The 25,819-nt window shown below is 59.4% G+C and overlaps 1 protein-coding gene across 1 annotated transcript in view; it reads left to right on the forward strand.

Moving 5' to 3' along the window:
• Positions 1–25,414, forward strand: part of KIF26B (kinesin family member 26B) — a gene marked incomplete at its 5' end in the record, with an annotated part of 356,664 nt that extends 331,250 nt beyond the window's left edge. The window contains 5 exons of the mRNA XM_081114435.1: positions 15,946–16,105; positions 16,959–20,304; positions 22,753–22,955; positions 23,376–23,526; positions 24,489–25,414. Of these exons, the coding sequence (XP_080970561.1) occupies positions 15,946–16,105; positions 16,959–20,304; positions 22,753–22,955; positions 23,376–23,526; positions 24,489–24,637 (4,009 nt within the window). The 3' untranslated portion in view covers positions 24,638–25,414. The remainder of the gene's footprint in view (positions 1–15,945; positions 16,106–16,958; positions 20,305–22,752; positions 22,956–23,375; positions 23,527–24,488) is intronic.
• Positions 25,415–25,819: the final 405 nt, after the last annotated feature.

Raw genomic sequence — 25,819 nt, forward strand, 5'->3', positions numbered from 1 at the left:
AGGGTCATCTGCATGACGTCCTCAGCCTGAAATACTTGGCACCACCCAGATATTGAGAATGAAAGCTACAGACCTGCATTAATCTGGCCTGTGGTCCCAACTCTCGCGATAATTCCTGTCTTTTTTGCTCAGGGCTGAATTCCCAGACAGTTGTGTCTTGTAGATGTGAGTGGGAGGAGGTTGTGGAGGGGAATTTTCTCTTAAAACTCTCACGTTGGGCAGGCTGTGGGCTCTGTCTTCTGTTTCCATGCCCGTTAAGGCTCCATGAAATTAAGCCGGATATTACCTGGTTTGGCAGATGTCTTCAGGGTAAGAGCAAGTCTCTGTGCTCTGCTGGCTTCTCTGAGTTGCCAATTCACTTATTTTTTTGGCCACAGAATTCCTTACTCTCTTACGAGCCCAGCAATGCATTTAATAAGATTTGTGAGAATATCTTACCCACAATGTTTAATTGTACTTGGTGCTTAAAGGACTTCTTAGCTAAGGAGGCTACTGTATTGCTTTGTGCTACTTTTCTCTACTCATCCCTGTTATAAATTATAACTAAGAGAACCACAGAATTTACTATCCAAACCTGGATACTTTTGAGAGTGAAAAGTAGTCACCAATATTATTAATTTTCTGAAATATATTCTGGCAAATCCATTTATATGAGTGGACTTATAAAATAATTCTGTTCAAAAATTACCTTCAAAAATAAAATAATTATTTTCTTTTTTTTGGTTAATCCTCACCTGAGGATATTTTTCCATTGATTTTTAGAAAGTGTGGAAGGGAGGGAGAGAGACAGAGAGAGAGAAACATCGATGTGAGAGAGACACATCAATTGGTTGCCTCCTGCATGCACCCTAAACTGTGGCCAGGAACTGAACCTGTACCCAAGGTACATGCCCTTGACCAGAATCGAACCTGGGACCCTTTGGTCCGCGGGCCGACGCGCTATTCACTGAGCAACTGGCCAGGGCAATAAAATAACTTCTTACAAAAAAATCCACATGTGTCAAAGTAAAACAATTAAAACTTTCTTTGTACTGTTTGTTAGAACATTGGAACAAAGTAGAATGATTTTTCTTGAGACGCCTTTGTGTGTTTTTATTGTTTTCACCACACCTGTAACCAGTACATGTGAATGGTATTTTCCTTAAGAAGAATTTCTTTCTATTATTCTCTTAGAGCCTCAGCATTTTCTTCTTCGTTTACCTAACTGCCTACCTGTGTATTTGTGTATATGTACGTGCATGTGTGTTAACATACAAAATGATCTATTTCTCCTGATAGGATTAGCGTAGTCTGGTGGAAAATGATTTAGAATTTACGTGCGCCACAATGAACCGACGTTCATTTCAGTGGGACAAGTTTCTCAATTCATAAGACTGTTATGCGTTAAAGTTTCCAAAGACCAGCCCGGCTGGCGTGGCTCAGGGGTTGAGCGCCGACCTATGAGCCAGGAGGTCACAGTTCGATTCCCGGTCATGTGCGTGCAGGAGGCAGCTGATCGATGATTCTCTCTCATCACTGATGTTTCTTTCTCTCTCTCCCTTCCTCTCTGAAATCAATAAAAATATATTTTTAAAAAAGATTCCAAAAATCCCAAGTCAGTGTCAGGAGCACAGTCGTGGAATTTCCTTTTCTCCTGCGGGTTTGTGTCTGACCCTCCCCGTTGTCCCGGCCTCTGCAGGGTGCAGGTAGCTCTCCCTGCGGGCAGTTCTGTCCCATTTTAGGAACTGCAGCTCAGTTCGAGCTTTGGGGGCCGAGGGGTTTGTGTTTGACCTCATTCCGGGTTTGCAACTTCTTTGGAACGAAATGGAATCAAAATTTAGTTGGTTTCCAACACTCCAGTGCGTTTCTGCAGGCCACTCAGGCAGACTCATAAACCATGTCTTACAGTGAAAGCTGTCTGGCTTTGTTGACGGCTTCCTTCTCTGTGAAAAATCTAAAAAAAAAAAAGTTAAAGACTGTCATCTGTCGGCTTTTAATTTTATGTCATTTAAACTGGTTTTAAAGTCTTCTCAAACCCAACTGGTGACAGACAGCAAGAGACCCGCTCGCTTCCCGAGGGGCCTGGTTTTCATGTCCCGTGAGCTTCGTCACAGACCTTCCTCGGCGCCGTCTCTCTCAGTCTGTGTAGACGGGGCAGATGTTGGCGACAGCTTGTATTTCTCGGGCAGAAATAGCTGCGTTTCGGCAGTTACGGAGCGCGTGTGCGGCCACCAACTCCCATGCGCTTCGGCACAAGTTTCTCCATTGGGCGGGAACGCTGTGTTCTGAAGGGTGAGCCAGTCCACGGCTCCTCTGCCGGTGCCGCTCAGCGAGACCGTGAAATAGACAGTGAGGGTCTCCCTACGTCTCCCCATCTTCTTTTTTTTAAGTCTTCATAATAACACATTATTTTTAAAAGTGGAAGATTCAGGACAAAATACATCAGACAGGATGCAGTATAACAGGCATAAACTGAGACCCTTCGGGGCAAAACAGGACCTCTGCCCAGACCAGTGACTGCGAACCTTCTGAGCTCGGCGTGTCAGCATTTTGAAAAACCCTCACTTAACTCTGGTGCCGTGTCACATAGAGAAATTTTTTGATATTTGCAACCACAGTAAAACAAAGACTTATATTTTTTATATTTATTTTATACATTTAAATGCCATTTAACGAAGAAAAATCAACCAAAAAAATGAGTTCGCGTGTCACCTCTGACACGCGTGTTATAAGTTCGCCATCACTGGCCTTGACTAACTGCAAGCCCTCCACACCCAGGCCGTGTCTCATTTGTGCTGGTAACCCCAGGGCTCACAGCCGGCCCGCCTCTATCCGAGGTCCCTAACATCGCAGCGGGCCCGCCTCTATCCGAGGTCCCTACCATCGCAGCGGGCCCGCCTCTATCCGAGGTCCCTAACATCGCAGCGGGCCCGCCTCTATCCGAGGTCCCTAACATCGCAGCCGGCCTGCCTCTATCCGAGGTCCCTAACATTGCAGCGGGCCCGCCTCTATCCGAGGTCCCTAACATCGCAGCGGGCCCGCCTCTATCCGAGGTCCCTACCATCGCAGCAGGCCCGCCTCTATCCGAGGTCCCTACCATCGCAGCGGGCCCGCCTCTACCCGAGGTCCCTAACATCGCAGCGGGCCCGCCTCTATCCGAGGTCCCTACCATCGCAGCGGGCCCGCCTCTACCCGAGGTCCCTAACATCGCAGCGGGCCCGCCTCTATCCGAGGTCCCTACCATCGCAGCGGGCCCGCCTCTACCCGAGGTCCCTAACATCGCAGCGGGCCCGCCTCTACCCGAGGTCCCTAACATCGCAGCGGGCCCGCCTCTACCCGAGGTCCCTAACATCGCAGCGGGCCCGCCTCTACCCGAGGTCCCTAACATCGCAGCGGGCCCGCCTCTATCCGAGGCCCCTACCATCGCAGCGGGCCCGCCTCTATCCGAGGTCCCTAACATCGCAGCGGGCCCGCCTCTATCCGAGGTCCCTACCACCACCTGTTGGGTGAGCCACCCACGCGGATGCTTGCTAGTGCGAAGGACCGAGGATGGGCGCCTTCTGGTTTTGCCATGAGACACTCCCAGGCCCCACCTTGCAGGGAGCAGCTTCCTCTGCTTGGACCTGTTGCCTTTCGGACCATCTTTTCCTCACGCCGAAGGGACTGAGCTGGACCCCACAAACTGGCCGACAGCCCTCAGAACCCACACACCCGCTGGAACCAAACGGTTTGCACTGAAGACCTCCGGACCCACGTGGTCTCATGTGGGGAACCCGGTCGTCGCAGACGGCCCTGCCTGACGTCACATTGACTCACATGCCGACGGTTCCGCTTCCTCCTCTTTGGGGACTGTGGTTGCACAGGTGCCTGAAGGGGCCTGGCGGTGGCCTCGGCGTGAGTGTCCCTGTGTTCTGTCCTTGAAGATTGTGGGTTGTGCACCTGAGTGGCCGTGCGTGTCCTCCGGACACTCAGGGAGGCTGAAGGGGTGCCCGTATGTGGGGGAGACCGACCGAGCCTGGGCGCTGGCGCTGCTTCCAGCCCAAGGCAGTGGATCAGCCTTGGTTTCATTCTAACAATGGCTGCGATGAGGACGAAGAAAGGATGATGTTTGGGAAGCTACGGAGTTAGGAAGCTGGGAGACTTAAATGCCCATTAGGTGTGGGTTTAAATATTTACAGAAAGACACCCCCATTCCTAATCGGTGCGCCGTGCCACTGGCGGGATTTTGAGAAATTACAGTTAAGTACTTGCAGGGGAAACCGTCATGAGGCTCTAAAACCAAACCACCGTCACCCAGGTGAGAAGTGAGTTTGGGATTGAACTTATCGCCGTAAAAGATGTGAACGAATGTGCCACAAGCCTATCTTTTTATCAAACAAAATAAACCTCACTGGGAAGCAAGTCTTTCTTCATTTTTTTTTTTTTTTCAAGAAATGCATGATTCCTTCGTGTCCCTGCCCGTCACAGTTCCCTGGGCTCCGTTGTAAGTTATTAAACGAACAAAACGTGTCTTCGTGCGACATCTGCCCCCAGACTCGTACGAGTCACGGAACCCACTCTAACGTCACTGCCTTTAATTCTTTCTAGTCTCTAAACACCGGTCTTTGTGCCAAAAGCCAGCCCGATCGGTGCCTTTGTGGAAGAGCGTGAAGTCATGTTTTTCAAACCACACGTGACGCCCAGAGGGCACGGAGCTGCCCTCATTACCCTCCTTGGAGTTGGTTACACGTGATTTCAAAAGAGGTTTATCACCGGGCAGCGCAGGGCACATGTGCCTAACAAGCGTCTTTTAAGGTTTCCCAGTTGCGGACTGGCTGGTGGTCAGCAAGTAATGGCCACGCTGGACAAGCATCTTCAGCACCGAGAGCATCGGCGATCTGCAGTCACTCCATGGACAAGCTTACCACAGGAAAGCCAACAGGGAAGGCCGTGGGCCACAGATGCTCAAAATGCTGGTTAAAATCTAAAACTCTGCAAGTGTTACCAAAAGATGAAATGGCGTGTTTGGGCATCAAAGGACACTATCAAGAGATTGAAAATCAACCCTCAGACTTTGAGCTAATGTTTGCTCACATTAATCATATTGAATCATATTGAATCATATGAATCATATGAATCATATGAATCATATTGAACATATGATTCATATCCAGGATACATGAAGAATTCCTACTGTTCAACAACTGCCAAATTCAGTTCAATTACAAAATGGACAAAGGCCCTGGCCAGTTTGGCTCAGTGGATAGAGCATTGGCCTGCAGACCAAAGGGTCCCAGGTTCGATTCCAGTCAAGGGCATGGACCTTGGTTGCAGGGTCCTCCCTGCCTGGGCCCTGGTCGGGGCTCATGCAGGAGGCAACCAATCAATGAGTCTCTCTCACATCAATGTTTCTCTCTGTCTTTCCCTCTCTCTTCCACTCTCCCTAAAAATCAATGGGAAAATATCCTCGGGTGAGGATGAACAACAGAAAATGGACAAAGGACTTGAATAGACATTTCTCCAAAGAAGATGTACAAAATAGCTAATAATCACGTGAAAAGGGGCACCCCGTCGTGAGAGAAGTACCAATAAAACCACAGTGAAAACCACTTCCCATCGTTAGGAAGACTGTTGTAAAGAGAGAGAGGCAGTGTCGGCAAGGAGGTGGGACGCTGAGCCCTGTGCTTGGCGCTGAGAACGCCAGAGGCTCCGGCTGCGATGTGCAATCACGTGGCAGCGCCTCCAAGCGCCGGACGAGAATCGCCGTGTTACCCAGCAGCTCCCCTCCTGGGTGCCCACCCAAGACAACGGAAGCAGCACCCCGACCAGGTATGTGCGCACCCGCGCTCACAGCAGCTGCCCTAGGACAGGGGCGGGCGGGCGCAGTGCCGTGCCCTCGGGCAGGTGAACGGAAGACAGAAGGCGGCGTGTCCGCACCTGGAAAGTCACTCAGCGGAACCAAACACGGAACAGCGTTAAAACAGGGCATTTATGTTGTGCCTGTTTCCGACAATAAAGAGGAGGAAGGGCGGGTGATTTCCTGGGGCTTGGGTCCCTAGGAGTGGCTGGGACTGTTCCCTCGTTTTTCCTGGGCCCGTGGATTGCACTGGGGGTGGGTGAGCTCCCACAGAGACATTTCGGGGAAGGGCCTTCGGGGCTGAGCGCCGGGGTGAACACAGGCAGGGGAGGCACGCGGCCGCCTCGGTCAAGGAGCCGCGAGGGGAGGTGCAGCCAGAGTACCCGGTGTCTGGAGCGATCTCAGGGTATTCTGCGGCTTCTCTCCCCCGCCCCCTCCCCATGACCCCTCTCCTCGGGCTGCCCCGAACCCAGTCCAAAGCCACTAACTCACCTTTACTGTCACCCATGTGCAGGGGGAGGCCTCCCAGACCCAGTCAGTGAGGTAACGAGGGGGTCAGAGCCGTGGGTTGTTGGTCGGCAGCCCATCGGGCGGCACTGAGGCGCCATCGTGGTGAATAGCGGACTGGGTGGCGATGGTGCGTCCCCGGGCCTCTAGGACTGTGGTTTCCCCTAGGACCACGGCATTAGCCCCAGGGCCTTGGGAAGGACACTGGCTGGGGGCAGGGCCACGGCTGGAAGAGGGAGCATGAATGGCTCGTCCTGACCTTGACAGTCAGACCCCGTGTTAAGCTCCACGTGGCTTAACTGACTTCAGAGAAAGGCCATCGCGCAGGGAGATGAGCTCAAGATCACAGGACGGGACACGGTTCGTCATCTCAGCCGTCCAACTGACGGGCCCTCTGTATCCCGCTGGCCTCGCCTGATACGCCAGCCATGTCTTCTCTCGGGAGGTTGTCCTACACACGAGGGCGCCCCGGACACGGACACGCAGGCCGACTGAGCAGAGATCAGGACATGGTCACGTGGATGCAAATGAAGGGACTGCTCCGGCTCATCTCCGCATTTTCTCTATTTTATTTTGAAAGAGAGAAAGCCTGGAATCGGCCAAATGGACCCTGGAGACTGGAATAGTCCCGATTATAATGCAGTGTGAGCATCAATGCCGTTTAACCCCTTGTTAGCCTGTCCCTGGGACGTGGCGCCAGGCGGCTGGCCGGGTGTCTGGAGCAGGAGGAGAAACGCCCCCTCGTGCACCCAGCACCCCGGCTGCTCTGTCATCCTCGGGTTTTGCTTAGAGAGACGGTGGGAAAGTAGATGAGGCCCTTCCAGATGTTTTCCTGCCCTTTTTTTTGTAAACACGTTTCTTTAGAAAGAACTTGACATAAGCTTGCAGATTCCCAAAGCCCGACTCCACCGAGGTCTGATGTCACCCCGAAGGAGACCACAGACCGAGCTATGGAAGAGGCACCATCAAAAGCCACATCAGTCCTGAGCTTCACCTGAAACAGACAGTAAAACTCACGGGAAAGCACAGGGATGCTCTGCAAATACAAGTCGATCACTGCGGGGACACGGGATAGGGGATGGGGGGAGGGCGAGATGTGAGAGAAGGCACTAGGCAAGTGGGTTTCATTATATCAAGCATTCCGCTTACGATCTTCACTTTCTTTCATCTGGAGAATTCTTCAAACACCCACAGGAAAGGACAGGAGTGAGCGGAAATCAGGGGGGAGGCTCTAGTTACCATGACAACATGACTCCGGAGTCCATCTGTGTCCCCCACCGGTGCCCAGCTCCCTTTTGGGGTCCTGCAGCGACCTCCGACATTGGAACGAAAACAAGCTCTTAACCCTGAGGATGAGTTGAAGCTGAAGAGCAGCTAAGTTCCCAATAGCACAATGAGCTGATCCTTACTCAGATACGCGTATTGGGGAGAACACACCACAATCAAGCTGCTTCCTTATCCTCCCCCAGCAGAGCGCTCACAAACCACCAGGAAGGCTCGACGCCAGCGGTTCTCAACCTGTGGGTCGCGACCCCTTTGGCGGTCGAACGACCCTTTCACAGGGGCTGCCTAAGACCATCCTGCATATCAGATATTTACATGACGATTCATAACAGGAGCAACATGACAGTGATGAAGTAGCAACGAAAATAATGTTATGGTTGGCTCACAACATGAGGAACTGTATTTAAAGGGCCTGAAGGTTGAGAACCACTGCTCTACGCGAAGCCGCAGGGCCAGGCGGGTGTCTATGGCAAAGCGCCGTAAGTCATGACGATGGCTGGGGCCAGGTAAATGTGGAGAAGGAAGTGAGATTTCAGATAAGGTGACAAATGAAAGAGCAGTGTTCACATTGTAAGTTGCATCCTGTTAAAAGTTATTACTGCTAACCTGGTCCTGCAGGTCGGCTAACAAACGAGCTAACCAACGAGCCTGCGTCTGTTAAGACCTGCCTGCATGCTCAGGAAGCACAGAGGGTTTGCTGTTAAATCATTAAACACCCCTTTATAGCATCTCAGACGTCATTAGCATGTGCGATTTTTATCATTCTAGTCATTCAGGGGAAATGTATGTTTTTAACGCTTTCTGTTTGTCTGTGAGGTCTACTAATTTGCCTTCTAAGTTATTGGGGATTTGTAGCTTTGTTTTTCATCAAAGTGATGACGTTCCTCACTCCTGATTATGTGAAACTAAGTAGAAATAAGTACAGGATCCCTTCCCTTCTTTCCTAGGACTAGTAAGTCATAAACTTTTCCAAAGTTACTGTAAAGAAAGTGCTGGGGTCCAACCCCAGCAGGTCCAGGGGTTCCCAAAGGTGTGGACGGAGTCGGCGAAGAAGGAATGACACGGAGACAGCGTTCAGTTGATCAGCAGCCTAGCCAGGATCTCTAGCCAAGTTCTGGTCAGGATCTCCAGCCAAGTTCTGGTCAGGATCTCTAGCCAAGTTCTGGTCAGGATCTCCAGCGAAGTTCTGGTTAAGATCTCCAGCCAGGTTCTGTGTCCATGTTCTCTTGCTAGGTTCTCCAGCCAGGTTCTGTAGCCATGTTCCCTCGCTAGGTTCTCCAGCCAGGTTCTGTCCAGGTTCTCCTGCCAGGTTCAGTCACCAGGTTCTAGTCAGGTTCTCTTGCCATGTTCTATCCACGTTCTGTAGCCAGGTTCAGTCCAGGATCTTTTGCCATGTTCTCTCGCTAGGTTCTGTCTCTAGGTTCTGTGGCCAGTTTCTGTCCAGGATCTTTTGCCATGGTCTCTCCAGCGAAGTTCTTCTGTCTCTAGGTTCTGTGTAGGTTCTGTGTCTAGGTTCTGTGTCCTGTTGTCTTGTTACATCTGTATTTATACCAGTTGATTCCAATCCTATCAATCTCTATTCCAAAGGTTAGGGCGTTTCTTATCTCCATTCCAGGGAGTAAAGATTATGTAGCTTAAGCATGATTGTTCGTAGTTAAAGTGATTAATTACCTGCCTGGCACTTAGTTAAGGGGTTTTATTCCCTCCCTAACTTCAGGGGAAAATCCCTACCTGGGGAAACAACCTTTCTCAGAGAGGTGACCTTGGTTAAAACACATAGTGCCAAGAAGGTGAGCAAACATATTAAGAACAGTATGCCATATATGCCAGGTCCCTTGAACAGCAAGGATGGACTGGCTCCCGGCAAGAAAGGTCAAAATTAAATATCAAGAAGCACAGCTCCTGCCTCAGGGCTTTAGGATCCTGTTGGAAGAGTAAGCTGTGGGCTCCTCCACTCCTTCTTGCTTCTCACCAGCACCGCCCCCAAGTTCAGGGTCACGGAGACACCAGGTCTAGATAACCACGCGCGAGGAAGAAGGCAGCTGCTGTCTGTGTCGGGCACCCCCTCATCCAAAGGGGGGCCGTTTGCTCCTCGGGGTCTGCAGTGAGAGAATATTACTGTGCATCGGTTATTGTTAGAGAACAGTGGGTACACTTGTCACTCTGAGTGGCGATGGTTTCAGGACCTCACCAACAAACCACGGGTGGGCTTAGGTAGAGCAAGGCATGAGCTCACGCCAGGTGACGGGATGGCCGGCCACCAAGCTGGTCCTCCAGCCGGAGCGGGTGCGCTCTGCAGGTCCTCTTCTCAGCTCTCCTCTGCGGGGCGAACTCATCATCTCGCACTCTGAATGCCAGTGTCTGCAGGGGCACCTCCGGCCCATGCGCTGGGCCCAGGAAACTGCTGTTACCAAAGCTTTACTCTCCAGGCCCGAGTCTGTGCTTGTCTATCGAGGTTGCCCAAAGCAGGCCCTCCCCTCCCAGCACCCCGAGGGGCCTGCCTGAGCTGCAGTGCAAGTGGGGCAGGAGCTGAAACTGGCCGCAAGCTCTTCCAGTTCAGGCGACTCCCGGGGAAATTCCCGTGGGACGGCTGGGCCAGTGCCAAGCTCTCGGTGCCTCTCTAGCACCAGAAACCAGATCATCTGTGCCTTCAAATGTTGGCATCCTTGCAGGGAATTGCTAGGAAAAGGCCACTCCTGCCCCTCAGGTGACTTCCCCGGAGGGAAGGTGTATAAAGTCTTCTCCCAAAGACATGAATATCCATGAAGCCATCATGACCGGGGTTCACCGAGTCCCGTACAAACACATAAGCCCAAGGGAAGTGGCTTTCCCCCGTGGAGGCATGGCTTTCAGTCTGTTGCGACTTAACAGTGTCACTTAGGGGCTTGCTTGGGACCCGGAAGGTAAGCAGGCTCAAGGATCGTCCTCATCCAGTGGACTGTGGCGCCATGCGTCCTCGGCACAGCCTCTCTGATGGGTAAGGACCTGTAGATGGTCCCACCTTGGCCAGAGCACTGGGCCCGGGTGCCGGTGTCTCGGCAGCTGGCCCCAGGTGTCCTGGGCTTCAGGAGGTCACCTGTGGCCCTTCAGGTGCCAGTAGAAAAGGATGCTTACAGACCAACAGCAAGTGAACGGGAAGGAGGTAGGAGGGAGGGTGCCAAGTGCCACTCGAGGAGCCAGAAACGATGTCAAGTTCGTGACTTTATCCCACCTCCCGTCTGTCTGCTTTTCCTCTCCTCTCCTGATGGCCAGCAGGTGGGGGCAGGGCCTGGGGCTTGGGGCTCAGGGCTGGGAACTCCTGCCCAGCATCTTGTCCCTGTGACGCTCCACGACACACCCTGGCAGTTGACGGGTAGAGGGGCTGAGACGGGATGGTTCCTGGGATGCAGAGTGGCTTCACATCCTCCAGGACGTGAGGGGTACGGGGGTCTTCTTGACATTTAATGTTAGTTGTCACCTTGACACCTGGGCATGTGTGTGCATGGTTACGGTTTCTATGTCTGCTTCGGGTCTTGCTGACCACAGGAGTTTTCCTCTTGCAAATTCTTCTGGAGCTGAGTTCGTTTCTGGGTTAACTCAGCTCCTTTCAGTGTATTAGGAACTGACGTAAGAGGAGAGGCCGGCCTCTGCCTGTCGGTGTTTGTACTGAAGGGCACTGTATCTGCTGTAAGTGGCAACCTTGGCGACCTCCGTAGAGATGCTCTCCTCCAGGGAGAAGCAGGCCCGGCGGAGGGGCTGTCCGTGGTGCTGAAGCAGGGCCGCCCTGGTGCTCCCCGCCCAGCGCTCGTCCTGCTGCAGGAGCCGTGGCCACACCTGCCCACCTTCTCCCTCCAAGTCCGCCACCGCCTTTCTGGAGAAGTGGACTCAGCACTGTCATGAGAGGAATGGCCTCTTTCTTGTGGAATTACCTGGCCACCATTGCAGCCTGCCCTCTGACGCCATGGCAGCCTGCCAGCTCAGCGGCTGCCCCTTTAGAAAGGAGCTGAGTTCCGTTGGGTGTTGTAGGGGGCCTCAGCAGATAAAGGGTCTCCCTCCAGCCTTGGATCCTGCCGTGTGGGAGACCCCGGGCAGAAGACAGGACTGCCCAGTACCCTGGGTGTTCTCCAGCAAGAAGGGACGGTGACGGGGGACACCTCCAGCGTCAAGGCGTCTTTCCATATCGTGGGCTGCGGTTTGAGCCCTGGCTGGTTTTGCTCAGTGGTTAGAGCGTCGGCCCTCAGACTGAAGGGCCGCAGGTTCCATTCCGGTCAAGGGCACGTGCCTTAGTTGCAGGCTCATCCCCAGCCCCAGTTGGGGTGCGTGCAGGAGGCAACCAATCGATGTGTCTCTCACACTGATGTTTCTCTCTCTCTGTCTCCTCCTCCCTCCCACTCTCTCTAAAAATCAAGGGGAATATATATCCTCGGGTGAGGATTAACCACCACAACAAAACGTCATTCTGAAAAACTGTGTGCGGTTAGGGTGGGAGGGAGGAATGTGTGCGGATAGAACGTGGCTGTTTGAAGAATGGCGCTGTTCTCCTGCCCCCAGCGTCTCTGCTCGGGCCCCTGCTGCCCTGCCCAGCCAGCACCCGCCCCCAGCCAGGACCTCCCCCAGCCCAGCCAGTGGGGCTGGGAAACGGCAGCTCTGCACCCGTTCCCCTCCTCTGGCCTCACTCTTGGTGCGAAGGTGCGGACTGAGTTTGTGCTGACCGTTGCCTTAGATGCTCTTTAGACCCTTCTATTTTCCCACAAAGACAGCGAGTTAAACCTGCCGTTTGCAGCCTCCGTCCCCCGCCCCACCTTTCACCCCATCCCCAACGCCGTCGTCTGAGTTACAGGGTCAGGGTGATGAGGGGAAACCGCAGCTTTATCGCCACCATTTCTCACTCCCGTGACGATGTGCTCTGGAGTCTGGAGGCCCAGGTGAGCACGTTGCTGGCAGCTTCTCTGGCTTCCCGTAAGGGGAGCCGAGCTGCTGGTTGCCAAGCAACGCACATCCCTGGCTTCTTCCCGCAACATGGACTTAAAAAATGTCCTGGTTGCTCACGAATGGGGATCATGTGGGAAACACGGGGCAAACGGTTCGCTCTGACGGCATCACACGCTCTCTTCTGTCCTGGGTGTCTTCCTGAGAACGTACGGGGTCACGCGGGTAAAACACACCCCTTACAGGGCTTGTCATGAGAAGCTTCATGGCGGCCGCGTCATGTCACTTGCAGAGCCCGTGTAGCAAACCTGCCGACTCGCTAAGATGCATTTGTAACCCGAATCGCGACGCGTGTCGCTTCCCGCCTCTCGCCGACGTGCGTGGTGCTGAGGCTGAGTTGCCGATGGGCGTGTTCCCAGCCGGGCTGGACGAGGCCTCACTCTACCCGCTCACCCCCTTCGGCCTGGGAACAGCGTCCTCTTACAGTCTGTGCAGTGGTGCCCGCGTTCTGCATGTGTGAGCTTTCCGCTGGTGGTTTCACTGTTTAAATTGCCCTCCCCCGCCCCCGCCCCATGTGGCCTGCGGTGCCGTGGAGAGTCCTGTCGGAAGAAGGCTGGGCGTGCCTTCCGGAGGACACCCCTGGTTACCGAGGCTCCTCCATTCGCTGTTGGCGTGAATCTAATGTTCACGAACCAATGATGTAGTGCATCCGGGAAAAGGAAGAGGATTCGTGGATCTGTAGTCAGGCTGGAATGGAAAGTCTTAGGTTACATCTGAAGTGCATGATGCATGGGTCAGGCCGGGTGGCTCAATTGGTTGGGGCGTCATCCTGTACACCAAAAGGTTGTGGGTTCGATCACCGGTCCAGATACGTGCAGGAGGCAATTGATCAATGTTTCTTTCTCACATCAATAAAAACAGAACCCTCAGGTGAGGGTTAAAAATAATAATACATTTAAGAAATAAAGTGCATGATGAAGCTATGGGAAAGTGCTGGCGGTGTCTGTAGGCTCACAAGATGAGGACTGATTAAATAAGGAAGTGTAGTGGGCAGGATCACTGTGAGCTGGAGGCCACAGGAACGTACGTCCTGCTGCCCAGGGTCAGGCGGGTTACGCCCTCCTCAGCCAGTGATTCATTAGAAGGAAATCAGGGCCTCTAATGCATTCTTTGTAAGAAATATCCATTCGATAATAGGGTGTCTTGAAACAGAAACACATATGCAGCCAGGTTACGTATTGACCTACGGACACCCTGTGACTGAGGCCTCCAGGACCTCATCGTGTGTTCCCGGGAGCAGCCATGCCATGTGCACCGATTCAGTGTGAGCAGAACTGCTGCCATGAGAACTGAGAACTGGCTGTATGTGTGCACAGCTGACCCCATGGACACCGTCTCCACTGCCCCCGCCTGCCCCGTCACGGCTCAGCCAGGTACAGCGCCTGCACAGAGCCTGTCTGCCCGGAGCGGAGCAGGCGTGACTTCCCCTCGGTCGTCAGCGCTGCTGGTGGCTGTGAAAGGCGTTAGAGGTTTGCCGCCAGGCCGGCTCCTCCTCTCCACACCCCATACTTTTCGCTGAGTCTGGGCTCCTGTGACAACTACCACAGACGGGGTGGCTTCAACCACAGAAGTTTATTTCGCACAGTCGGGGGTTTGGGTCCAAGTTCAAGGCACCGCAGGTTCAGGGTCTGGAGAGGTCCCACCTCGCGGTTCCTGGATGGCGTCTTGTTGCCATAACCTCACGAGGTGGGAGGAGTGAGGGGGCTTCTGGGGCCTCGTTTACAAGGGCACTAACCAGTTCATGGGGGCCCCACCCTCCTGACCTAATCACCTCTCACAGGCCCACCTCCTAACACCATCACGTGAATTTGGGGAGGACACACATTCATCCCCTCTCCTTCCTCACTCTGTCACTGGTTATTTTGCTTGAAAGGAAACCCTGGTATATTTTTAAATTGCCCTGGACCTGAGCCCGAGTGAGCCCAGCAGCCCCGAACTGGCACCTGAATTGGTCCCAGATGGAAAGGAAAAATGATTGTCCTCACACCGTCTCTCCTCCCCAAATGCGGATACAGGTCACGTGAGAAACGTCTTCCAATTTCCCAGGTTTGATCTCTGAGGACGGTGCCTGCGTCTCACACTGAGTCAGCCGAGTGGGCCCGTCCCCCTCAGGGAGCTGTGCAGGGGGGCTGACAGGGGCACTGATGGGGGGGACAAACCCCTCAGATGACGCTGTGAACACACACAGGAGTGTGATCACACACGGTGTGAGCTGAGCGCGCACAGGGCTGTGAGATGAGTGTGTACAGGGCTGTGAGATGAGCGCGCACAGGGACGTGAGCTGAGTGTGTACAGGGCTGTGAGATGAGTGCACACAGGGACGTGAGCTGAGTGTGTACAGGGCGCCTGGGAAGTGGGCCGCCTCCCAAGGTGAGATGAGGCGGCCGCAGCTGAGCAGACCTGTGGCTGGAGATGTGAGCCGTCCTCTGGAAGCCAGGCAGGGAGGAGCGGGGACAGGAACAGGGAGGAACCCGGAGCCGCCTCCAGGTCCATGTTTAAGGATCCTGGAAACCGTGTAAACGCCTGGGCCTCCTCCTCACGGCTCAGGGCCCTGCCCCCCTGCCCCGCCGAGTCCCCAGAGGAGGCTTTTCTAGGAAGTTCTGTTCTGTTGCTGACTGAGTGCTCGGGCTGTGTCTGTGTTTCGTCACTTTTAGGAATAGGAATTCCTTTATTACCACTCCGTGCAAATATGAGTTACGTGACAACAGCAAGAAACAGGGTGCGACTCCATGGCAAAGGGCCTTTGTGTGTTTTATAGACACCCCGATCTTCAGTGCAGGTTCCCAGCGGGGGGGCTGCCTTTGGGGCAGGGGTGGCCCGTGAGCAGGGGTGGCCCGAGACAGGTGGCCCGTGAGCAGGGGTGGCCCGAGACGGGTGGCCCGTGAGAAGGGGTGGCCTGTGAGCAGGGGTGGCCTGAGACAGGTGGCCCGTGAGCAGGGGTGGCCTGAGACGGGTGGCCCGAGAGCAGGGTTGGCCCGAGACGGGTGGCCCGTGAGCAGGGGTGGCCCGAGACGGGTGGCCCGTGAGCAGGGGTGGCCCGAGACGGGTGGCCCGAGAGCAGGGGTGGGCCGTGTGTGCAGCCAGCGGCGGCATCCCTGGCCACAGCCGTCCTCCCGCTCTGTTCCCAGGCCTCTGTGTGCCATCTGGGTACAGACACAGGGTGCCCATCACGGCCGGGCGCAGGGGCCAGGGGAGGCGCTTGCATGAGCTCTGTCCTTGGGGTGAGAATCTCTTGCCCAGCAGCCAAGTGCACAGAGCCTTGTGTTAGAGAGTGAGCTGACCAGTCCGCCATGAAAACCCACGGCCCCCGAGCAGCAGCCTGCAGAGGCCCGAGCCCGGGGGGCGCCCCTAACGCAGCCCCGTGCCCGCAGGGACAGCAAGCTCACCATGCTGCTGCGCGAGTCCCTGGGGAACGTCAACTGCCGCACCACCATGATCGCGCACATCTCGGCCGCCGCCGGCAGCTACGCCGAGACCCTGTCCACCGTCCAGATCGCCTCCCGGGTCCTGCGGGTGAAGAAGAAGAAAAAGGTGGGGAGCTGGCGGGTGGGGGGCCGCTCAGAAAAACCAGCTCAGCAGCCTCCCCGCCCTCCTGGGGCAGGAGCGTCCGTCACTCTGGGCCCCACCGTCGCTGCCTTTCGGGGTCACCCAGCCCGGACCCCTGACTGGGGTGCACGTCCACATGGGAGGGACGGAAGGACTCACGCACAGCGGCTCCCACCGGCCTTGGTCCGACGGAGACCAAGTCCGTGTCCCGTGTCCCTCAGTGGCTGGCCCCGGACGACTGCTCACCCCTCGCTCAGGTGGCCCTCCCCCTGCGTGTCCAGAGGCCTTTTCGGGCCTTTTCGGGCTGCTGGGCTCTGCCCTGTGAGGTCAGGGGTTGCTGGTTGGTGCTCAGAGTCCGTGACACACTCCTGGGCTCACCTGGCGAGGCAGAGGCCAAGCCAGCCAGCGGGGGCGTGAGACGACCGTGCGAGGAAGTGACCAATGGTGGTCGCTCTGATTCAGGGCCGGCTGGTGACGTGGGCTTTCCCCTCCTTTCTGTAGCTTTTCATAAATAATAACAAGCAAGTCTTTCAAGCCAGTGTTTCGTGGGACAAGGTGCCACGGTGACTGGGGGTCCAAGTTCATGACCCCCCGCCCCGAGGAGCTCAGCCCGGCCCGGCTGGTCACCCCTTCAGGAGCGGACTCTGTCTTGTGTGCCACACACAGGCTGCCCTTGGCACAGGAGGTGCACTGGCCGGGCACAGCCAGGCAACTGCCCACATGCAGGGCAGCCAGCCCACAGCCGGGAGCCTATAGCCAACCGGCATCCCTGGGGGTCCCTGGGCGGCTCCTGGGGGGGCCCTGGGGCAGCCCATGCTGACTGTCCTCTCGCCCACAGTACACGTCGAGCTCGTCGGGGGGAGAGAGCTCCTGTGAGGAAGGCAGGATGCGCAGGCCGACGCAGCTGCGGCCCTTCCAGGCCAGGGCCGCCGTGGACCCCGACTTCCCCGTCCCGCAGCTGTCCAGCGACCCCGACTACTCGTCCAGCAGCGAGCAGTCCTGCGACACAGTCATCTACATCGGGCCCAGCGGCACGGCGCTCTCCGACAAGGAGCTCACGGACAACGAGGGCCCCCCCGACTTCGTGCCCATCGTGCCGGCCCTGCAGAAGCCCAGGGGTGACAGCCGGCCCCCCGAGGCCGGGGCGGCCGCGGCCCGCAAGCCCGAGAGGGACTGCCTCAAGTGCAACACGTTCGCGGAGCTGCAGGAGCGGCTGGACTGCATCGATGGCCGCGAGGAGCCGGGCCTTTTCCCGTTCCCGGAGCTGCCTGCCCAGGGCGGGGCGGAGCAGGCGGGCAAGGCCCCCCCGCTGAGCCCCGCCGCCCGGGCCAGCCTGCTCTGTGAGTCTGACAAGGAAGACGCGGGGTCAGACGGCCAGCTGACCGACAGAGGAGGTGCCGACGCCCCGGGCTCCGGGATGCCCAGGGGTCACTCGCCTGTCCCGGCCGCCACCCCTGCCTCTCCCCGGAGTGTCCCCGGCGGCACCAGCCAGCAGGGCGCCTCCCAGCTCGTGCGCAGCCCCAGCCTGCAGAGCAGCCGAGAAAGCCTGACCTCTTGCGGGTTCGTGGAGGGCAAGCCCCGGCCCCTGGGCTCCCCGCGGCTGGGCGTCGCCAGCCTGTCCAAGACGGCCGAGTACCGGCCGGCCAGCTCGCCCTCGCAGCGGTGCAAAGTCCACACCCAGAAGGGCGTCCTGCCCGGCCCCGCGCCCCCGTCCCCCCTGAGCACGGACTCGGGCTTGGTGTCCGGGGAGGCCCCGCCGCCCGAGGGGCGCACCCCCCCGGTGGGCATGAGCCCCCAGGTCCTGAAGAAGTCCCTGTCTGCCGGGAGCCAGGGCCCCCCCCACAGCCCCTCCGATGACACGCGCCAGGCGGCGTCTCCGGGCTCCAAGGGGGTCGTGAGCACCACGACGGTGACGGTGCAGCAGCCGCTGGAGCTGAACGGCGAGGACGAGCTGGTGTTCACGCTGGTGGAGGAGCTGACCATCAGCGGGGCCCTGGGCGGCCGCCCCGCCAGCATCATCAGCTTCAACAGCGACTGCTCGGTGCAGGCGCTGGCCTCGGGCTCGCGGCCCGTCAGCATCATCGGCAGCGTCAGCGAGGACCTGGAGCGCGGCCCGGGCGCCGCCCCCGTCTCCGAGGTCAGCATCACGCAGTTCCTGCCCCTCCCGACGCTGGGCCTGGAGGAGAAGGGCCTGGAGGCGGGCAGCCGGCGGTCCTCCATCAGCTCCTGGCTGAGCGAGACCAGCGCGGGCAGCGACGGCGAGCAGTCCTGCCACAGCTTCATCGCGCAGACCTGCTTCGGGCACGGGGAGGCGCTGGCGGACCCTCCGGCCTCGGAGCTCCTGGGCGGCGTTCAGAAGGCCGCCGTGTGCCGAGAGAAGCCCGGGGCGGGCCCCGACAGCGTGCTCATCCTGTCCGAGCTGGGGGAGGGCTCTCTCCCCAAAGCCACCGCCCCCCAAGGCTGCAAGGTCTCCGCCCTGGGCAAGGCCATGGTCACCATCTCCAACACGGCACACCTGGGCGGCGGCGGAGGGTGCGTCCCCGTGAAGACCAACATCACCGTCTACCCCTGCATCACCCTGAGCCCCCGGCGCGGCCCTGAGGCGATCGGCGCCACCGTCCCCAAGGCAGCCCCGCCCCAGGAGAGCAAGGAGGTTAGCGCCAGGAAGGAGATGACGTTCGAGGACCCGTGGCTGAGACGAGAGGAGGAGGCCAAGAAAGAGACTGCGCCTCCCAGGGAGGACGGGGTGAGGTCCGAGGCGGCCACGGGCCCCCCACAGCCCGAGGCGGGAGCTGAGCGGGACCAGCCCAGGCAGACCAGCCCCGGCCACAGGCTGAGCGGCGAGGTGGCCGCCTCCCCTGGGACCGACAGCGTCAGGAGGGTGGTGGACGGCTGTGAGACGGCCCAGCCCAGCGGGGCTGCCCAGAGCCCCATGCCCCCCAGCAGGAGCCTGCAGTCCGGCAGCCTGCCCCGGGCTTTCCAGAAAGGCGGCCGGCAGGAGCTCGACGGCCTCTGCTACCACTGCGCCCCCGAGACCAACGGCGTCGCTCTGGGCGGCCAGGCCTCCCGGGCGACCCTGGAGAGGAAGGTGGCGTCGCCCAAGCACAGCGTCCTGGCTCGGCCCAAAGGCACCCCGCCGCTGCCCCCCGTCCGCAAGTCCAGCTTGGACCAGAAGAACCGGGCCAGCCCCCAACACAGCGCCGGCAGCAGCAGCGGCACCAGCAGCCCCTCAAACCAGCCCCCGCCCTTCCTGGCCAGCTTCCCCGACGAGCCGGGCAGCAGGACGAGCACCAGCAGCAGCAGCAAGCTCTTCAGCGCCAAGCTCGAGCAGCTGGCCAGCAGGACCAACTCTCTGGGCCGGGCGACCGCCAGCCACTACGAATGCCTCTCGCTGGAGCGCGCCGAGAGCCTGGCCTCCATGAGCGCGCGGCTGCAGGCGGGCAAGGACAGCACCATGCCCCGCGCGGGCCGGAGCCTGGGCCGCAGCGCCGGGGCCTCGCCCACCCACCCCGGCCCCCCGCCCTCGGCCGGGGCCTCGCCCAAGGCCGGCCAGTCCAAGATCTCGGCCGTGAGCAAGCTGCTGCTGGCCAGCCCCAAAGCGCGCAGCCTGTCCACGCCCCCCACCAAGACGCTCAGCTTCTCCACCAAGTCCCTGCCGCAGTCCATGGGCCAGAGCTGCACTCCGGCCGCCGGCGGGAGGCACATGTCCTGGTCCACGCAGTCGCTGAGCCGCAGCCGGGGTGCCAGCCTGGCCGCCAAGCTGCCGCTCCGGGCCGTGAACGGGCGCATCTCGGAGCTGCTCCAGGGCGGCGCGGGGCCCAGGGCCGTGCCATCGCGAGCCGGGCCCGAGGAGGAGCGCGCCGGGGTCCCCGAGGACAAGCTGGCGGCCGTGCCCCTGCTGCCCTCGCCCTACAGCAAGGTCACGCCACCCCGGAAGCCGCACCGCTGCAGCAGCGGCCACGGCAGCGACAACAGCAGCGTGCTGAGCGGGGAGCTGCCGCCCGCCATGGGCAAGACGGCGCTGTTCTACCACAGCGGGGGCAGCAGCGGCTACGAGAGCATGATGCGCGACAGCGAGGCCACGGGCAGCGCGTCCTCCGCCCAGGACTCCATGAGCGAGAACAGCAGCTCCGTGGGCGGGCGGTGCCGGAGCCTCAAGACCCCAAAGAAACGCTCCAATTCAGGTAGGCACCTGGGCCCAGTGTGCAGGGGGGCCACGGGGGCACAGGGGGCAAAGAGGGGCACAGGGCCGGACCCCATGCTGCCTGCCCTGCGGGTGGTGAGGGCGCCCAGGCAGGTGGCACTGACACCTGGTCTCTCCTTCTGCAAGCCTGTCCCCTGCCGGCCGCGCCCGAGCCAGCATGGAGGGTTCACTGTGAATCAGACCTACTGTTGGGGTGTGACGAGGCCTCAAGGCTGTGACTGCCCCTTGGTCAGCAGCCTGGTGAAAGGCGGGAGCTGGGGCAACCAGCGGTGCCCCCCACCCTCACCCCTGTGGGCACAGGCTGCCTGTCCCTCCCTGGCCCCCCCACCCAGCGCCCAGGCCCAGGAATGTGGCTGCTGGTGCCCCAGGGAGCAGTCAGAGCCGCTGCGCTCTGACCTGTGGCTGCAGAAGCTGATGCGGGGCTGGTGGCCCCGAGTCTCTGGGCCTGGGGTGAGTCACTGTGTGCCGTGGAGCGTGCAGTCTGGTGGTCAGAGCCCTGCGTGGCGTTGGTCACGTGGCCGTGGGTGTGGGCACCGAGTGTGGCAGATGCTTTGTGCTTTCGCTGGCCTGATGTGGTGGCGCAGCTCGTGCTCCGTGCGATCACTCAGACGGACTCCTCTGTCCGCTTACCTCCGGCGTCTGTGGTTCCTTCCCTCGCTGGGGCCTCATGCTTTTTGATTCGTGTCTTCCTAGCCCCACACCTGAGTCAGAGGGAAGATGGGGAGCTGAGGAGGGGGCTCTCGGGGCCCGGACCAATGAGCATTCCCCGGTGCTATGAGGCCTCGCGCCCAGGCGCCGTGTTCCCGACGTTTGAATAAGAGGCCAAGGTTTCAGACTCCGTGTGGCTCTTCTGTCCGGACTCTGATGTTGAACGTGTCAGACTTCTCCCGGGGCCGCGTGCGGCGGGGGAGAGAGCGGCTGTGAGCGGTCAGGGCCCCTCCGTGCGTGTGGTCAGCCGCCAGGGCCGTGGGGACTCAGTCCCTGTTGGGGAGCGGGCTTTCTCGGGTCAGATCTGGGCCATTTGAGGCAGCAACAGCTCACGCAGTTAGCGATCAGCCTGCACGCCTTCCCTACCTGCCCTCTGCGCTGGGTGGGCTGGGCTGACGAGCAGGGAGGGACGGAGGAGGAGGAACCCAGCGGCCGGAGGCTGGTTCAGGCTGTGGCCGGGCCCCACGCCGTTGGCGGCCGAACTGCTTCCCTTGACCTTCTGGCAACTGGAAGGCAGTGGTCGTTGGCAGAGACTGAGGTCTGCAGTGGGGGTGGCGCGCGCAGTAGCCCGAGAAGTCACATCCGTGCGGGACCCAGACCCAGGCCTGTGGTCAGTGCTCTCCCAGGAGGGTGCAGCTTGTGGCCCGTCCCGCCCTCTGGCACTCACAGTTCCTGGGGTCCCTGCCCCCCCAACACACACCCCCTACACTAGGCTCCCAGTACCTGGGGGGAGGCGAGAGGGCAGGGGGGCCCCACAGTGGTTGGTGGGTGCCCCCAGTTCGTTCTCGGAATGGATTTACCGAATCTGAACCGCTCAGGAAGTCCAAGGTACCCGCACACGAGTGCCCTTTACGTTCAATGTTATTTGGCACTAGAGGCCTGGTGCATGAATCTCGGGGGGGGGGGGGTGTCCCTCAGCCTGCCTGCACCCTCTCACAGTCCAGGAGCCCTCGGGCATCCTTGGCGCTGCCCAGCTTCTGGCTGAGCGGCACTCCCCACTGTGGGAGCGCACTGACCACCAGGGGGCAGCTCCTGTGTGGAGCGTCTGCCCCTGGTGGTCAGTGTGCGTCATAGCGACCGGTCGTTCCACAGTTCAGTCAATTTGCATATTAGCCTTTTATTATATAGGAGAGGGTTAGTTTCAGGTGATTAGACATTTACATAATTTACAAAGGGGTCCCCCTGTGTTCCAGTGCCACCTGGCAGCGCACACGGTTCTTGCCGTGTGATTGCGTGTGAGTGACTGCTCCTCACCTGCACTTGGCCTCCCTGGGCTGTTGTGTCACTGCACTTGCCCCGATGTTATCATCATCATCATCAGAGTGTCACTGGGCCTCCCATTACTCCACGACCAAGCACCAGGCCTCTGACCCCTAGAACGACCCTGTTAACCCCACTGCAGCCCGTCCCAGCCCAGGTGCCCGGCGGGGCTGTGATGAGGTGCATGTGGGTGTGTGCACAGCTCAGGTGGGACTGCAGGTGGTTCTACAGTGAGGCAGGGCTCCCCGAGGTAAAGCCCGAGGTAAAGCCCAGCCCGGGGGATAAAGCCCAGCCCGTTTAAGGGGTCAGTGCTGAGTCGCTCAGTGAGGGGCATTGGGGCGTTTCAGACTCACCTCTGCCGCAGGTTCCGGGCCCTGGCACGGCCCCACCCTGTGCATCACAGAGAATCTGTTTAAAAGATGGGAATTCACAAGATGAACTTTGGGCTCAACCCCTTCAGGTTCCCAGAGACGGAGGCTCATCCCCGCACTGTCCCTGGACACGCCCTCGCCTGCGAGGAAGCCGGCCCCGGGCGCGGGGCTCCGCTGGGTGGACGGGCCCCTGCGCAGCGCCCAGAGGGGCCTCGGGGAGCCTTTCGAGATTAAAGTCTACGAGATCGACGACGTGGAGCGGCTGCAGCGGCGGCGGGGGGGCAGCGGCAAGGTGAGTGCCTCCTCCTGCCCCAGGTGGGGTGTACCCCCCCCCGGCAGGTCCCTGGGGCAGGGGACTCCCCAGCCGGCTTCCCAGGGGGTGGGGCTCAGTCCCAGCACAGGACCCGGGAGGGCTCCACGTTTCCCGTCTAAACGCCTTCCAGGCTCCAGGGCTGGGAGGCCGTGGTGTTGGGGGCTTTTCTGGCTCCAGCTCCCAATGCAGCTGCTTTAAATGTAACAGGTGCCTGTGGTGGCCCTGCCCGCGGTGGGGTGTCTGAGCTGAGAGTGGGCTGGGGTGTCCCCGGCCCCCCACATTCCCTGTGACCAGTCCTTTCCTCCTCCCCACCTCCTGCTTCTCCCCCCCACCTCCTGCCTCTCACCACCACCTCCCGCCTCTCCCCCCGACCTGCGGCCTCTCCCCCCACCTGCCCAGGAGGGCGTGGGCTTCAACGTCAAGCTGAGGACCCTGGAGCGCCGCCAGCAGAGGATCGCCGAGGTCCGGGCCAAGTACGAGTGGCTGATGCAGGAGCTGGAGGCGACCAAGCAGCACCTGATGCTGGACCCCGACCAGTGGCTCAGCGAGTGTAAGGCCTGGGTCGCGGATGTTATCATCCTCATTAGCAGAGTCGCTGGGCCTCCTGTCACTCCACGGCCAAGCACCACGCCTCTGACCCCTAGGACGACCCTGATAACCTCACTGTAGCTGGGGGCGCCGCTGAACAGCCTGGCCTGTGAGCGGGGTGAGCCCGTGTCTAGTCCGAATCCCAGGGCCTTGGTGCCCATCACATGAGACGGTCACCCCCTCATAGGGGGTGGGGGCAGCGGGGAGGGGGGTGAGCATCGCTCTTGCAAGATGACTGCTCTGGGTCTCAGTCCAGAGCCCCTGCCAATGAGGGTTCCCTCCTGGAAGGGCGCCCACGCTGGTGGCATGGCACGCCTGCTCCCGGCCACGGAAGCACGCGGCCGTCTGGCCTGAAACCGACAAGGGTTTACGGCTCCGCGCAGGGTAGAACCGCGGCCTAGGGAGGCCTGCAGACCGTGCAGAAGCAAGAATGGCATTCTGAGCGAAACAATCACACGCCGTGAGATTTCCCCTGGGCAGGCAGCCCAGGATGAGTGACACCTATAGCAAGTCTGTCTTTGAGAGACAGGTTCCCTTTACCACAAAATAAAGCCCAAATCTGGTCCCGAACGGCTGCACTGACTGGGGACCCGATGCGGGAAGACAGCGTGTGGGGCAAACGCATCTCTGCCCTTACAGCTCCTTTCCCGTGGCCTCCCAGCTCCACCCCAGCCCTCAGCCCCGTGCCTCCCCTGGCACACGCCACCCGCTCGCCCGTGGGCCCTGCCCGTGGGGGAGGCACAGCGGGCAGAGTGTGGCCCTGAGGCTGAGGGAGGAAGGGGTGACGGGGTGGGGGAAGCAGCAAGGGCAGAGCCAGTCCTCACCTGCTTGGGGGCATGTGAGGGCGGGGCCCACGGGAGGGGGACGGGTGCAGCTCCGACCGGCCGTGCGGGCACCTTTCCCACCAGCCTCTCTCGTTCACAGTTGACCTGGAGCAGGTGTGGGAGCTGGATTCCCTGGAGTACCTGGAGGCACTCGAGTGCGTGACGGAGCGGCTGGAGAGCCGCGTCAACTTCTGCAAGGCCCACCTCATGATGATCACCTGCTTCGACATCACCTCCCGGCGCCGGTGAAGCCAACGCTGCCCCCGACCCCGACCCACACTCCAGGCCCCCGGGATCTGCAGCCAGGCCCACGCTCCAGGCCCCCGGGACCCGCAGCCAGGCCCCCGGGACCTGCAGCCAGGCCCACGCTCCAGGCTCCCGGGACCCGCAGCCAGGCCCATGCTCCAGGCCCCTGGGACCCGCAGCCAGGCCCGTGTTTGAGGCCCCATGCAGGCGGCGCTGAGCCCACGGAAGGAGGATGAAGGTTGGTGGCAAGTCTGCGGTGGCGTTGAGCAGTGCTGTTTCTGGAGGAGAGGTGCCAACACCGGACACACGTGGGAGGAGAGAATGACGGGAGGCCCAGGGAAGTGGAAGCCCCGTGAGGCTGAAAAGCACTTTGAGGAACTTTCTAGGACTTGTTTGTCCACAAGGACCGCTGGCAAAAGACCCCCCTCGGGCCCTGGTCTGCTGAGGAAGGGCAGGTGGGCGCGGGCTGCCGTGGAAGCCGAGACCACGCCGGATCGTCACCCCGACGACTGATTAAGTGCCTTGCAAATCTTCACTGTCACCCACACACTCACGTCCTCCTCCGCTGTGCGCAGATGGTGCTAGTCAAGACGCAAACCACAAAACAGCGCGAAGCGAGTCGTCGGACTGTCCCCGCTCGCTGCTCCGGGCGCTGCGCCCTGTTCCGACTTGTGTCTGAGTCATTGTGTGTAGAGCTGTTTCCTCGTCGGTGTTGCGTGTGAATAAATGTTACCCGTCTCTCACGGCTCTTCTGCTGAGGCCCCACGGCCCAGCCGCTGTTTCTCCCACAGAGGGGGTAGCGGCAGGGGGTCCGGGGCGGGCACCTGAGCTGGAGCGATGAGAGGACAGGGCTTCTCTAAGGGGAGGGGCCTCTGCGCCAGCCCCGCGTGTCCTGGGGGCGGGGGCGTGTCCGCACCACGCCCCTCCACGTCCCGCACGTTCAGGTTCCCTTACCCGATCGTCCGGGTGTTCAGGGCCCTGCAACGTTCTCATTTCATTCCAAAGACTCTGGACTGGAAGCTTGAACCCACACCGGCGCCAGCGCCTCTGGGTTGGTGCGTGGATCAGAGCAGGGAGTCTGCAGGTTCTGAGGCCTCCTGGGCGTGGATGTGCTCGGGGGCGCCAGCCGTGCTGCTGGAGACTCGCAGGCTGGGGAACGGCTGGCCCGCGGGCCGTACATCATGT

This window comes from Myotis nattereri (assembly GCF_964212035.1).
Source record: "Myotis nattereri genome assembly, chromosome: 20".
In the NCBI taxonomy this organism is placed as follows: domain Eukaryota; kingdom Metazoa; phylum Chordata; class Mammalia; order Chiroptera; family Vespertilionidae; genus Myotis; species Myotis nattereri.